At 40.2% G+C, this 15,271-nt stretch overlaps 1 protein-coding gene across 3 annotated transcripts in view; it reads right to left on the bottom strand.

The window, feature by feature from the left end:
- The window catches only part of RAD9B (RAD9 checkpoint clamp component B), a 30,871-nt gene that overhangs the window by 4,130 nt on the left and 11,470 nt on the right, over positions 1-15,271 (bottom strand). For 2 of the 3 annotated variants that reach the window (XM_075898691.1, XM_075898692.1), the window contains exons 4-9: positions 14,878-14,992; positions 10,289-10,388; positions 7,226-7,332; positions 3,537-3,643; positions 2,631-2,695; positions 364-486 (exon numbers count right to left, since the gene is read on the bottom strand). In XM_075898691.1, the coding sequence (XP_075754806.1) occupies positions 364-486; positions 2,631-2,695; positions 3,537-3,643; positions 7,226-7,332; positions 10,289-10,388; positions 14,878-14,992 (617 nt within the window). The remainder of the gene's footprint in view (positions 1-363; positions 487-2,630; positions 2,696-3,536; positions 3,644-7,225; positions 7,333-10,288; positions 10,389-14,877; positions 14,993-15,271) is intronic. The other variant, XM_075898694.1, reaches the window with a different exon arrangement.

The raw sequence follows: 15,271 nt of genomic DNA, 5'->3' as shown, positions 1-15,271 counted from the left end.
AAGGGCCACAAAAGTATTGGAAAGATATTTGTACTCTATGTAAGAGAGGCAGAAACTAGGAAAAAGACTGTTCTGAACTCATAATTGGTGTACCCTCTTAGGTCTCAAATTGTCATGTCACCTATTCATCTGGTAAAGCTCCTTAATCTGAACTTGATTATTCCTTTAATTTAATAAACCATTTCACTTGTGTGAAAATGCCCTAATAGCACATATTACGACAACTGCTGTAGAGAAACCAAAGTACATCTCTTCCCTTCTGCCTTAAATCTAACATAAAAGGAAATTGAAAAATAATTTTAAAAAAAGGACAATGACTTTTGAACTTTTAGGAGCAGAATATCAAAACAAATCTTGCATTACCTTTTCTGGTTTTGTGAAAGGCATAGAGGTTGTTGAGAGGATTCCCTATTTTCAGTGTCAGCTAATGTAGCCAAAACAAAGCTGGCTTCCACCATCATGTCCTCAACACTGAAAGCAATTGGTCTAAAAATGTAAAATCAGAGACTGAATTATATGTGTAAACATATATATGTGAGGGACTTCTGGGGAGAGGAAGAAAGCTAGTTCACTTCATATATTTATACAGATATACACATGTACACAAATATACACACACAAAGAGGCTTGTTAGAGAGAGAACTTTATTTCTGTTCACTACTGATTTAAAAAACATGAGAGACTTGCTTCCCATTATAGTTTATATACTGCAGTGAGTAAATCCTATGGAATTTTGTACTTAAAATAATTTAATACCAAACAAGCTTCCATGCTTGCAGACAATTACACAAACTCCAAATTTAAATTAAAAAAAGTTTCCTTAACTATTCCCAGAAAAGGAAAATGATGACCTAATATTCAAAATAGGGATGTTACATTTCAATTAATTGACTAATCGAATAGTTGATGCAATTTGCATTGACTATTCTATTAATTGATAAGGGTGCCTCTGCCTTTGAAGTGTAGAAATAGCACCAGGGCTGTTGCTACACCTCAAAGGCAAAAGCGCTGAGGGGAGCAAGGGGCCAGCGAGGCAATCCCTCACTGGCCCTGTGCTCCCCATGGTGTTTAAAAGTGGGCAGCAACCATGGAGCTTGGGATCAGCTGGAGACTCCCCCACTGACTCCGGGCTTCATAGGTGCTGCCGCTTTGAAGCACCCCTTTTTTCTTTCCCCCTTGCTGCCTTTTTCTGTCAGAGACAGCAGGGGGGGGAAATGACTAATTGACTACCGTGGAAGGATGTTAAGTATTGGGTAATTGGTTAATTGAATAGTCGATGCATTTTGCATCAACTAGTCGATAAGGCGCCTCTGCCTTTCAAGTGTAGCAATAGCCTGTTGCGGAGCCCATGAGGCACTGTTGCTTTGAGGTATCGCATCTTCCCTCCTCCTCTTGCTGCCTCTATCTGATAGAGGTAGCAAGGGGGGGAAGCGAGTACTCAACTATTCTGTTGACCATCCAATAAGCATTTGCTTCTCAGATAGTCAACTACTAGACTAGTTGTTCACATCCCTAATTCAGAAGCATACTGAGTAGGGATGTTAGAATGCTTTTATTTAGGTAAATGTGTAACCGCTGAAAATTTCAGCAGTTACATGTTTACACAAAGGAAGAAGGAGAGATGGCTCCCCACGCACATTGGCTCCTGCCTGCTCTCCCTGCACTGGTGCCTTTGTATTGAAGGCAGCAGTGTTGGGGTGAGAGGGTGGAAAGAGGGTGATGAGGGTGCTGGTATGCACGGGGAGCCAACTAAAGAGGTGTCTCCTCACACATACCAGCTACTGTCTGTCCTTCTCTCCCATGCTGCTAGCTCTGATACAGAGACAGTGACAGGGGAGAGAGGTTACATGTCACCATAAAGGTTAACCGATGAACCCATGCTTATCAGTTAACTGTTTACAATTTCACATTCCTGGTAAAGGGAATGGTTCTCTTTACTTCACTGGGATCATGAGTGCTCAGCAATCCAGAAAAATCAAACAAATTATGTTTTGCATTAATTCTATCACATAAAAATAAGATCCTTAAATCGGATAACAAACTATTGGATTTTTTCATTACTTTAGTTAATTACAAATTCAGCTCTTAATAAATGAATGCTATTAGTTATTTGAAGTGGAATCACTTTCCTGATAGACCGTAGAATTTTAAAGTTATAAACACCAGAGTTACAAACTGACCAGTACCTTTATTTGGAACCGGAAGAATGCAAACAGACAGCACCAGAGACTGAAAAAAGCAAATATAAAACAGTCCTGATACATGTAAACTACTATTAAAAGAAAAGGATGGTGGGGGGAAAAGTTTAAAAAAAGATTTGACAATGTAAGGAAACTGGTTTTGGTATGTTTCAATTAAATTAAGATGATTAAAAGAAGCATTTTTCTTTGGCATAGGAAAGTTTCAAAGCTGTATTAAGTCAATGGTCAGCTGTAAATATCTGAAAGAACAGTATTTTGTTTACAACTATGGATATTTCTGAGTTACAAATAACCTTCATTCCACATGTATTCGTATCTCTGAGGTTTTACTGTAATGGTTAAATATTACTCATAAACCAGACTGTAGATGAAAACTGAATGCAGAGTTTTTACTAATAGTTTACTGTATTTAGGTTCCCAAAAACTTACTTTCCAGACACGTCAAAATGAATTGAGACAGTAGCATTAGTAGCCTCTGCAAATGCTAATAGACCCTACAAATGGAAAAAAAAGACTATTAAATAGGGATGTTAAAAATTGTGTAATAGGGTAACTGTGTAACCGCTGAAAATCTCAGTAGTTACAAAGTTACCCACGCTACAGGTTCTGCAGTATAAAGCTTAGGTTTATATTGCAAAGGTTGCAGCAAAGCCTCCCCAACAGCGGGACCACCAGCCCCTGTTGGTCTGGCTCCCAGGGAGAAGGCTTTTCTGTGGCAGCAAAGACTCCTCTCCAGGAGCAGAGCCATCAGGGAAGCCTCCTCCCAGGGAGAGAAGTAGGCAGCCCTTGCCCACCCTGCTTGGGGGGAGGAGGCTTTGCTGAGTGTAACTGACACCAATAACTTATAAGCATCTGCTTATTGGTTGAATGGTTAGTGGTTTACACTCAAAAATCCCTAGTACTGAGCACTACATTTTTTAAACATTTATCTCATGGGTTAATTTTCATGGATTAGGAATACCAATCTACTGTTACATGTCTATGCTCTGAGATTTTCCCAGAAATAATCACATCCACATCTAGTATGAGATGCATCATTATAACTATAGATCATAACATCCTCAATAAATGTATAATAAATTAATTATTATACAAACCTCAAGATTTTACAAAAAAATTATCTTCAATTCTCGAATATACCTTTTGAAGGTAAACCTTCAGTGCTAAAAGGAAGCTTGCTTTTTTAATTACTCCTCAGTCAGGTAATAAATACCACTGTGCATGTGAGGCCATGTACAAAAGCTATCTTAGTGAGAGTCCTGCAGTAACATAGTTAAACATTATATATACTATGCAAATAGCCTACTATCAAGAACATTTTATTTGTATCTTTACCCTCAGTTCTTTAAGGCAAAATGTTACTTCAGAGTCTACTCCAATTTGAAAATAGTCAAATTCATCTGGATTAAGATGTATTTTAGTGTGCATTGTCTTTGAAAAATCTGTTAAAAATTAAAAGAAAGGCAAGGATTAAAATCAGAAAGTGACATTCTAGCCCCAGAATCAGTGGGACGATAATAGCATTTAGACCCATTTACTAGACCCAATGTAAATGTACCATTTATAGACCCAATGTAAATATACACTGATTTTGATATTAATAATTATGAAATAATATCAGCTAAAACATACTTCCATGAGTAATCCCTAATTGAACAGTTACAATAGAAAACACAGAGCATTAGAAAAAAAATTCCAATAATTCCATCTAATCAAAGAGGAACAAACCACTTCTTAAATTAATATTAAGCTTATCGAACAACTAAAAAGAATTAGCAATCAAACAGGAAATTACTGTCTTGACAATATCATGAGGAAGAGCTGTAAATCAGACATCAAAGTTGTTTTAGGTAAAATACTTTTAAATGCTCTGGTTAATGTAATGGTGACCCTAACAATATTAGTGTGTATATATATATGTACAGGCAGCCCCCACACTTACGACCTATGGTCTCTCAGAACTGTCATAAGTTGAATCCTTATTGCCCATAGGGCCAATGTTATGAATGGGGGTTCTATTCCTGGCCACTTTGCCTCCTGGGAGGAGTTGTCTCCTGGAACCAGAGGTGCGAATGGCACCATGAGTTGGCCGGGGGCTGTGTTAGGTGGTAGGTGGCTCTATGGCACAGCGCAAACAGTGCCCAGAGTTGGGTGGGGGCTGTGTCAGGTGGTAGGCAGCCCAGTGGCTCCCAGAGCAGGGCAGCCGTAAATGCGGGGGGTCATACGTTGGGTGGTCATAAGTTGGGGGTCGCCTATATATATAATTTAAATTCTAGAAGTTATCATAAATGACCTGGAAGTTAAAGACGTATTTTTGATTATTTAAGTCAGCATAAATCTTTTAGACTATTACTTATAACAACTTGTAATGCTGATATTGAATGATTTTTAGTGCACCCTAATTTTTTTCATCCTATGGTTTGATCCTGAAGTCCCTTTTGCTAAGTCCCACTGACTTCAGCGTTCATTAGGAGTTCATGATAAAACCTGTGCTCAGCAACTTTTATTTAAAAGTTTAAAATGTAAACATTCATAGGGAGGCAACATATGAGGTCTCTTTTTTAAAACAGACTTAATCATAGTTGATAGCTATCTGACAACTCACAAAATGTAGGATCTATAATGTGCAAATAAAGGCAGGTCTAGGGAGGAGACATCATTCTTCCCTCTCAAACACCAGGCCATTTTTCAGGATTCATTTTTTTATATAGATAGCCATGCCATCATTAATTGTATCATCGATTCAAATAAATACTGTTTTGATTGCAAAAAATTATATATAAAGAATGTGGCTTAATATGTTCTATTAAGCAAATGTTTTATATATAATACAAACAAAAAAGTGGTACTGTGTCTCTTCTCCTTTGTCCCATCCTTGTTTCTCTTCCTACTCCCCTTTGGTTCTGTATTATGATGCATCTTTATGAAGCTTTTCCCCTCAAACTATTCATCTTCTTTAAATGCATGCTTGTTTCTCAAAGCCTCTCCTTCAAGATGGAATCTATTTTCTCTTCTCCATTTTACACTCTACTCCATTTCTGCCATTTGTGGCTCTCTGTCTTCCTATGGTCCTCCCAAACATCAATCACTCCTTCTGTTTACAACAGCATATTTTTCTTTAACTACACCATCAAACAGTACCATTTTAGTAAGGATGCAAAAATGTGGAGGTCTTACTCTGCAAAGCAGTGACAAGTATTCACGGGAGACAAAGTGCATTAGAAAGGAACAATCAGTTGCACACACAAAAAATGGGAAATGACTACCTAGGAAGGAGTATTGCAGAAAGAGATCTAGGCGGGCATAGCAAACCACAACCAAATATGAATCAACAGTGTGGCACTGTTACAAAAAAGGCAAACACCAAAAGTGTTGTACACAAGACAAGTAATTCTGCTCTATTCCACACACTGGTGTCCAGTTCTGAGCACCACGTTTCAGGAAAAATGTGGACAAACTAGAAAAAGTCCAGAGAAAAGCAACAAAAATGACGAAGTCTAGAAAGCATGACTTATGAGGGAAGACTGACAGAACTAGGTTTACTTTGTTTGGAAAAGAGAGGACTGAGAGAGGCCATGATAACAGTGTTCAAGTACCTAAAGGTTTGTTACAATGATGAGACAGAAAAATTATTTTCCTTAACCTCTCTTGATAGGACAAGAAATAATGATCTTAAGGGACAAGGGAGGTTTAGGTTGGACATTAGGAAAAATGTCCTAAATGTCAGGCTGGTTAACTACCGGAATAAATTGCCTAGGGAGGTAGTTGAATCTCCATCACTGGAGATTTTCAAGAGTAGGTTAGACAAACACCTGTCAGGAATTGTCTAGCTGGTTCTTGGTTTTGCCATGAGTGCAGGGGGTTTGCCATAAGTGCAGGAACCTTTCATAGTTCCTTCCAGTCCTATGATTTAAAATTTTCCTCCTCAAAATTGATCACCCCACCCTAAAACTAAAACTGTGCACGTGAACAATATGCATGAGAACAGAGTTATATCTTCAAAATATTTCCAAATCAGATGCCTGGAAAACTCTTTCTGCATCTTACATTCTCAAACAGTAGTACATAACTTAACACTACGGCTACGTCTACACTGGCCCCTCTTCCGGAAGGGGCATGTAAATTTCACGAGTCGTCGTAGGGAAATCCGCGGGGGATTTAAATATCCCCCGCGGCATTTAAATAAAAATGTCCGCCGCTTTTTTCCGGCTTTTAAAAAAGCCGGAAAAGAGCGTCTAGACTGGCCCCGATCCTCCGGAAAAAGTGCCCTTTTCCGGAGGCTCTTATTCTTACTTTGAAGTAAGAATAAGAGCCTCCGGAAAAGGGCACTTTTTCCGGAGGATCGGGGCCAGTCTAGACGCTCTTTTCCGGCTTTTTTAAAAGCCGGAAAAAAGCGGCGGACATTTTTATTTAAATGCCGCGGGGGATATTTAAATCCCCCGCGGATTTCCCTACGACGACTCGTGAAATTTACATGCCCCTTCCGGAAGAGGGGCCAGTGTATACGTAGCCTACCAGACCAGCTGAAATGCAACTGCTTCATGCATTATCTTTCAGAACTATGCTCACTCCTTATGATGGCAATTACAATTATATTATTCATGTTTAAATATTTATCTCCGTTCTAAATACAAATCTTTCTTCCTCCTCCTTTCTCAGTATGTTGCTGTTTCTTTACAGCTATAGTAGAATAATGAACTCAGTTCAAGACTGCAGCAATTTTAACTCAACGTACTGCTCTAGCTGGCATCTAGCAATGAAATAAAAAAGTCTAACTGATGCACCAATACAAGTTTCCTCAAAAACATCTAGGATTACACTCAGTCCTATTTCTAATTTTCTAACCTGGCACATTTTCTGACCTGAAACATTCTGTACACTTTTAAGTTAAGATACCTAAATAATCAGTTTAAGTTCCAGCCATGCAGTCATGTAATACTTTTTCCCACGATGCTGCAAAGTTACTATTTATTTATTTAAATTGTTTTAAAGCACTCTTACTCTTCAATATTGTGAATTCTTACCGATTTCTTCTTCAGTATAACTTTTAAAACAAACTTTCATTGGTGTAACAGCTACAGTTACTTCCTCTTGACAGTTTGGAAAATGAATCATTATATCAGTCATCAGCCTAAGAAATTTTGTATAGCATGTTAAAATAAGTTTAGACAAATTACTATCTATTCACATTAGAGAAAATATAGGCTGTTGATGATTACCCCCTTTTAAATGTGATTTAATTGTATTTTATTTCCTTTAGTATATGATAATGATTTTATATATTATGCTTCAATAGTGTATTAATATATTTTAATCTAAACAGTACTATTAAACAGTTAATATTGGGGATGTAAGGCTATGTCTACACAGCAAGCTTGTTATTGCAAAATAAATTAAAAATAATGGGCTTCATCCTCCAACTTCTGTAAACCTCATTGTATGAGAAGTAAGGGAAGTCAGGAGAAGATTGCTTTATTTTTAAATAACTGCTGTGTCGACAGTGCCAAAAGTTGAAATAAGCTATTTTGACGTAAGCTACACGATTAGCGTAGCTCAAATTGCATAGCTTTTTCCAGTTTAGTCCTGCTGTGTAGAGTGCCCTAATTGTTTAATCAATAAACATCAGCTTTTCAGTTTCCCTGCCCTGCAGGCATGAACCAGTTCCTGCCCCACGCTAAAGTAGAAGACTTATATGGCAGAGCCCATAGCATAACTGGTTACCCAGGCAGTCAGGAGCCAGTTTAGCACACAGTCGCTCTCAGCTACCAGCTCCACTTCTGGGGAGCTGGCTGCTGCCTCATGCTACAAGCTCTGTAGTATCAAAGCCTGTGCAGACTCATGCTGCCGGACCCTCTTGCTGGACTCTCTCTCCATGGTGGAGAGAGAGAAGTGGGGACTACACACCTTGCCTGCTGGCTTCTCTCAAGGTTGAGCTGAGCCATGTATGCCAGCCCATCTGCACTTCCTTATTCCAGGGATGGAGGGGGCCATGCAAGACAGCATTCCCTGGGCCCAGTCTGAGTGACACACGGGGGGACCTTGCAGACCAGCCCTTGCGGTGCTCCCCATGCCTGGTCTTGGGTACCGAGGGATGTGCATGCGCAGACCAGCCCCAGCAGAGTTCCTCAGGTCCGGCAGGTTGTGACTCCTCCAGGGGCACAAGCCTGCATTGCCTGGCCTGGTGGTGCTCCCAGGAGAGGGGGGGTACAATGGTGGGGTCAACAGGTGTAGGATTTGGGGTAGTGGGCCCACTTACCTGGGACAGTGTCTGACAAGATGACAAGCCTTGGCCCCAACTGGCCACTCCCTTCCTTGTATGGTTGCCCCCCTGTGGTCACTCTGCAGTACAGCTATCCCCCTTTCTCACTGTATCTAGTGGTCACTCTCCAATATGACTATCTCACTTATCAGCCCCCTCCCTTTCCATGTTATGGACAACAATCCCATTCCATATATATTCTATTTTCCTGGCACAACCAAATCCTGACCTTGCTTATGTTAGAATAAGAGGAAGTTGCATAACAAATTTGGTGGTCCTAGTTCTTACTATTTAGGAGGACTTCTTAAACAAATGGACTTGCAAATGGATGGAAAGACTCATGGACAGATGCACAAATCTCTCAAATATATATAGATTACAATGATCAATAATGCTAAAGAATCGTTAATGTAAGGTAAGTTGACAATGTAAAAATGAAATCTTACTCAACAGAAATGTTGAGTATCTCTCACTTTATAAATAAAAAAACTTTCCTGTGGGATGACAGAGTGACATCATCACATCAACTGCGTCTTCATGCCGCTGCCACCACCCGCCTCCATCTTCAGCCACTTGCTGTGGTCAGGTTTGGCCTGTCCCCACTGGGAATGGGCTGCTCCAGCTCCGACTCCTGCTTCACACCCTGAGGGACTGCACCACTGGGAAAGAGCTGCTAGGGCTGGGTCCCCTCTGCCATCCAAGCCCGACTACCCCTCAGTGCCACGCTTGGTCTCCACCATTCCCAACCCCCGCAAGGCTTCACCAGGTCCCCTCCTCGTCTGACATCCCCTGCGCTGCACTAGATCTCCTCCATCATCCAAGTCCAACCCTTCCCCCACCCAGGCCATGCCAGGTCCCCTCTACCATCCAAGCCCAATCCCTCACCATGGGCTGCCCCACATTCCCTCTGCCATCTGAGCTCGACACCCCTTCCAGCTTCCTAACCTCTTCTGCCAAGACTCTGCACCAGCAGCCTGCTCCTGCCGCTTCCCTTCTGGCCAGACACTTATCCCCAGCCTGCTCCTGCACTCTCCTTCCTGGCCAGACATCCTGTCTGCAGCCCGCTCTTGCTACCTTTCCCCTGCCAAATACCTACCCCCTGAAAGAGGGTGATTGGCAAGCATAGCAAGCAGGGGGTGCAGCACCCTAGTATACAGTTAAAACTTATTTTTTTAATAAAAATACATTTTACTATCTTTTACCTTCCCCAGTGCTGTCACTAGTGAGGTGATTCATATCAAAACACATTCATCATCACCCACAGAATTGTTAACTAAGTTCAGCTTTAGAATCTTTATAATATCAATATAGCTGAAGCCAAAAAAACCCACTCAATTTACATACTCCAGGTGGAGCTTGCAGCTATGACAGTCAATCATCTTTTTTTTTAAATAGATAAAATTTAAACTAGAAGTAATGGAAAGGCAATAAATGTTGAATCCTGTAATTTTTTTACATAAAGCCACTTTTCAGAGTAGTGCAGCAATTTAAATAGTAGTTATAAAGTTTATAATTTTATTTTTAGATTCTTTTGCCTCAACTACTCAAGTATGTCTTTGGGATTTATGATATTCTGCAGAGCTTTTGAGAACTGCTAGTACAACTTTATATATTACCGATTTTACTCAGAGCTGGATCAGTGTCAGGGCTGATACAGCTCTGACCTACAGTCCCCAAGCTGTAGTATTATTTAGTATAATAGCATGAAGCTAATCAAACACTGATTATTGCTCTGACATTTAGATGCCCAAAATATATTCTTCCTTGATTCCCTTAACTGGACCTCCTCCTATATTATTTCTAAAACAAAATATATTTAATTCATTACCTTGATTGCACCTTTAGTACATTAGGACACATATTCTTTGAAAAAACAGCTTGTAAAGGTTCACTTTCATAAAAAGTCAGGTTATGAGTTTTTACAATACCTAAATATATAACATATGAATAGAAATTAACATGTGTTTTCATGCTATCTTAAACTTGACAAATATTAAATTAACACTTTCTTAAACTCAGTAAAACAACATTGACAACAAAGGTCCTATTCTCCCCTCTGTGGGAATAGATTGCCTAATTATAGGAAACACCATGAATTTCCAGTTTCCTAGGAATTCTTTCATAATGAAAAAAGCTGAAGGTTCCACTTTCCAAACTTGTGGAACTCAGGAATTCTGAGAATCTCGGTGAGCCACAAGAGAAAAGGGTCAGACATGTTAGCTTGCCAAAAATAAATCTGGTATTTGGGGTATAGAAGAGGCAGAATCCAGCTCTTAATATGTGGCTGGTATAACACTAATGAAAAGAAGCAAATAATAAAGAAGCTATTCAATAAATGTTTTTAGAAATCTTAATTATCATCTACTATTGCATACAAGTACAGGCAGTCCCCGGGTTACGTACAAGATAGGGACTGTAGGTTTGTTCTTAAGTTGAATTTGTATGTAAGTCGGAACTGGTACATATTGTAGGGGAAACTCTAGCCAAACATTTCTCCAGAGCTCAGTTTTATTCTCCCACACCTCACTTCCCTCAGTCCTTTATTCTCAAGCTGAGGTGTCTGCTGAGAAAAACCACTCCGCATCTCCCTGGTCTGCTGGGGGGAAGCAGCTAGTGCGGGGTTGCCTCACCCCGTTTGTAAGTAGGGATCCGATGTAAGTCGGATCCATGTAACCCGGGGACTGCCTGTATACCAAATACTATGAGGCCTGGGTTTTATGAAAGATGGTGTTTGGTGCTCTCTCTGGTGGATACAGTGAAATGTCACAGCCTAATTTTCACTATCAATGTATGTGTCAGAGTCTCTTTTCTCTACTATTCATATTAATAATTTGTATTAATAAAAATAAAAGATTATCAAACAAATAATCATTTGCTAATAAAATACAATTTAAAACCATTTTAAAAAAAGGAAAATTATATATTGTTACATTTTCTCAATTACATCTCTAAAATGCAAACTTTAAAACTTAAATTTAACCCAAACAACAAATTGCAAGAAATCTGTTATTTCAATGCAGCTCACTCAATAAGCTAGCACTAAATGAAACTTGTTGCCTTGAGCCTTAATATGTTATTTCCACTTATTAATATAAAATAGTGTGTTTCAAATTTTAGAAAATGCATTGATTTGATTTGAACATGTATATTAGGGATGTGAACAGGTAACCAGTTAAGTGGTAAGCATCACCTGCACAGGGCTAGGAGCCAGCAGTCCCTGTCCAGGATTCCACTTAATCAATTAACCAGTTAAACATTAGGTTAACCGAATATTTATCTGGTTGACTGGGATTTTACACTCCTAATGTATATGTGCTTATTTATATGGTTTTCCTAAAGTTAATTACATATTTTAGGAAAATTTGTTAAGAGTGGCCACCAGCAAGACTTGGTGGACAGTATATACTCTGACGCCACCAAAGATTTAGTTGCGAGAACCAAGAATTAGGTTATATAGTCCAGTGTTTCTCAACCTTTTTTATAAAGTACCCCTTAAAAAAATTATAAGTACCCTCAGTACCTACAGTTTTCAGACACACAAGATTTTACTCTACAATTGCAACACATTTGTTTCAACAACTTAATTGTAGCCAGGCAGGCAATGAAATTTTCAGGTGTAAAAAGTACAAAAATAATAAAATGCTGTAAAACTTAAAAACAAAAATGTAGTTTTTTCCGAATTTCAGTTGTGTTGATGTACCCCCCAGACTTTTCTCTAGTACCTCTAAGGGTACTCATACCACTGGCTGAAAAACACTGATCTAGTCCATCTAACTGTCAAAACAGGCTTTTTTCCCTATAACGCATTTTCAATCGTGTGTCCAACCTAGCTTTTAAATGTGCATGCAGCAAAGCATTCTCTATTTCCCCGATGAAACTATTTCATTATTATAACAGATTTCACTATCAAAGACTTTGCCTGATATTTTCTCTTTCTTAACTTCATTTAATTACTTCTAAGTACATCTTCTTGTAGTATCCCAAGACCTTTTCAAATGCATCAGTTTATTATGCTGGCAGTTTCTGAAGCAGCTCCTTTATCTCAGAATGGAGGTATCTTATGTTTCAGGCATTGAAGTTTGTAACTTCTATTCCTGATTCCACATCTATTTATTTGGATGATGAACACAGTATAGCATATATCACCATGGATTTTTCAAAAAATTTGAGGCATATAGTCATTGGCTGTATCTACACTGGCATGAATTTCCGGAACTGCTTAAAACGGAACACTATTCCATTTTCAGTTTTTCCGGAAAAGGAGCGTCTACATTGGCAGGCTGCTTTTCTGGAAAAGCCCTTTTTCCGGAAAAGCATCTGTGGCCAATGGAGATGCGCTTTTCCGGAAAAGACTACTGGGCTGTCTATACTGGCCCTTTTCCGGAACAGTGTTCCGGAATAAGGACTTATGCCCGAGTGGGAGCAGAAGAGTTTTTCCGGAATAGCGGCTGATTTAGTACAGTAGAGCATCGTTGCTTTTCCGGAAATTCAAGGGCCAGTGTAGACAGCTCACATCTTATTCCGGAAAAGCGGCTGATTTTCCGGAATAAGTGGCCCAGTGTAGACACAGCCATTATGTTTACAGTATAGGACCAGGTACATGAAAACAAACATCATTTATGATTATGATATGAAATTGTCATTCCCTCTACCAACACCTATTTTGTAGAACACAACTGTTAAGACAAAGGTCAGCAGCAGCTGACTTGGGGACGCCTGGGGTTCTTAAGTTGAATCTGTATGTAAGAACTGGCGTCCAGATTCAGCCTGTTGAAACTGATCAGCGTCTGATTCCAGGAAGCCCGGGGCAGAGCAACTCTGACTCAGGCTTCCTGTAGTCAGTCGCTGATCAGTTTCAGCAAAGCTGAATCTGGACGCCAGTTCCGACTTACATACAGATTCAACTTAAGAACAAACCTACAGTCCCTATCTTGTACGTAACCCGGGGACTGCCTGTACACTAGAACCTTGTAATATTACTAGCAGATGCACCCAGCATTGTTTGGGTCTTTAACTGATTTATTTAAATACATACAAAATGTACATGTTTTAATTTCAATTACTATTTTTATAAAAAGAAGGAAAATGAAGGCTGAAGTGAGGGTTTGGGGTAAAGAGAGGCATGGAGTGGCTTAGAGCAGAGGGTGGGAAGGTGTGTGCTGCTGCCCCCCTCCCCCCCCCGCCGGCCTGCAGCTGCTCCAGATGAGGCCTTGCTTGGGTCAGTGGCCATGCCACCCTGTTCTGCCATCCGTTGGGAGAGTGCAGCGCTCTGCCAGTTGGCCCCAGCCTTCAGCTGCTCCCATACCCTACAGCTTGCTGACTAGGGGAGGGCACTTCGGGAACTATCCCCGGCCCCCTCCATCTGGTAGCTTGTTTGAGAGGGTAATCTGGGAGTCTGGCCAAGCTAAATGGGCTGCCTTTGGCCTTCAGGGCTCCCCCTCCCCTGGCAGCCTGCTCCCTCTCTAGCTGCCCCCCCCCAGCCTATAGGCTGTCTTGGAGGGTGGGTGAGGCTCTAAATGCTGTCCCTGGCCTCAAGCGGCCTTCCCGTGGCCTACAAGCTGTTTGGGGGGGAGGGCAGATTCTGGGGGCTTCCCCCCATCAGTTGCCCCTCCAGCAGCTTTCCCACCCGGCTTGCAGGCTGTTGGGGGGACAGGCTCTAGGGGCTTCATCTCCTCCAGCAGCCCCTCACAGCCTGCAGGCTGCTGGGAGGGGGCGAGGCTCTAGGGGCTGCCCTCTTCTCCAGCAGTCTGCTCTCCCCACAGCCTGCAGGCTCCCCATGGGGCAGGACAGGCTCCGGGTTTGGGGTAAAGGAGTTCCTCACCTGGTCTGGAGGCAGACAAGATGATGGAGTCCCAGCCCTGCTGGCCACTCTCTGTGCTGCAGCTGCCCCATTGGCCGTTCTCAGTATCACATCCCTCTGCTCTTTGACCCTCACTTTCCATGTTATTAAAAACAGTCCCATTCCTGGGACTTTCCATGTACAACCAAACCCTGACCTTGGTTTAAGATAGCGTAAAAAGAAACTGCATATCAAATTTGGTGGTCCTAGCTCTTACAGTTTAGGAGGAGCTCTTGAACAAACTCACATATGCACAGACAGATGGAGTCATAGATAGATAGATAGATAGATAGATAGATAGATAGATAGATAGATAGATAGATAGATAGATAGATAGATAGATAGATAGATAGATAGATAGATAGATAGAATGACTGTAGATAAGATATTTAGGTGGCAAAGTCAAGGACCCAAAAGATATGAATAGTTGCAAAGATTTTTTATAATGGAAAATGATAGGTATAACATTCTGATAATGACAGAAAATACATTTTTTAATCAGAAATACAAAGATGACAAAATATTTACATGAGTGAAATGTTTAATGTTTTTATGAAGTCATATTACATTTAACCTACCATGTTTGCAGAAGAGCTGAAAAGTTATATGGCAATCATTAACATTTGTATAAATGTTGAACTTCTCTACGTTCCTTTCTAGTGTATTTAGACATCTAAATAGAGGGAGGACTGACTGTAAAAAAAAAAAAAAAGTACATTAACAGTGTGCACCTTAAGAGCAATACAAAAATGCTAAATAATAGAAAATTAATCATAAATGGGGACATGAAAAGGAATGATGTTAACAATCACACAAATCAACACACACCTACAACTAAAACAAACTAAATTAACTAAAGCAGAGGATAAAGAAGGATCCATGAATTAGTTCTGTACTAACAAATATATCTGCATTTTTATTTCCAATAAAAGTACTGATGTACATCAGCAGCATCAATTTTTTTTCTAGCCT

This window comes from Pelodiscus sinensis, chromosome 15 (assembly GCF_049634645.1).
Source record: "Pelodiscus sinensis isolate JC-2024 chromosome 15, ASM4963464v1, whole genome shotgun sequence".
In the NCBI taxonomy this organism is placed as follows: Eukaryota; Metazoa; Chordata; order Testudines; family Trionychidae; genus Pelodiscus; species Pelodiscus sinensis.
Note: the sequence above shows the minus strand (reverse complement) of the source record. Positions and strands in the feature narration are given on the sequence as shown.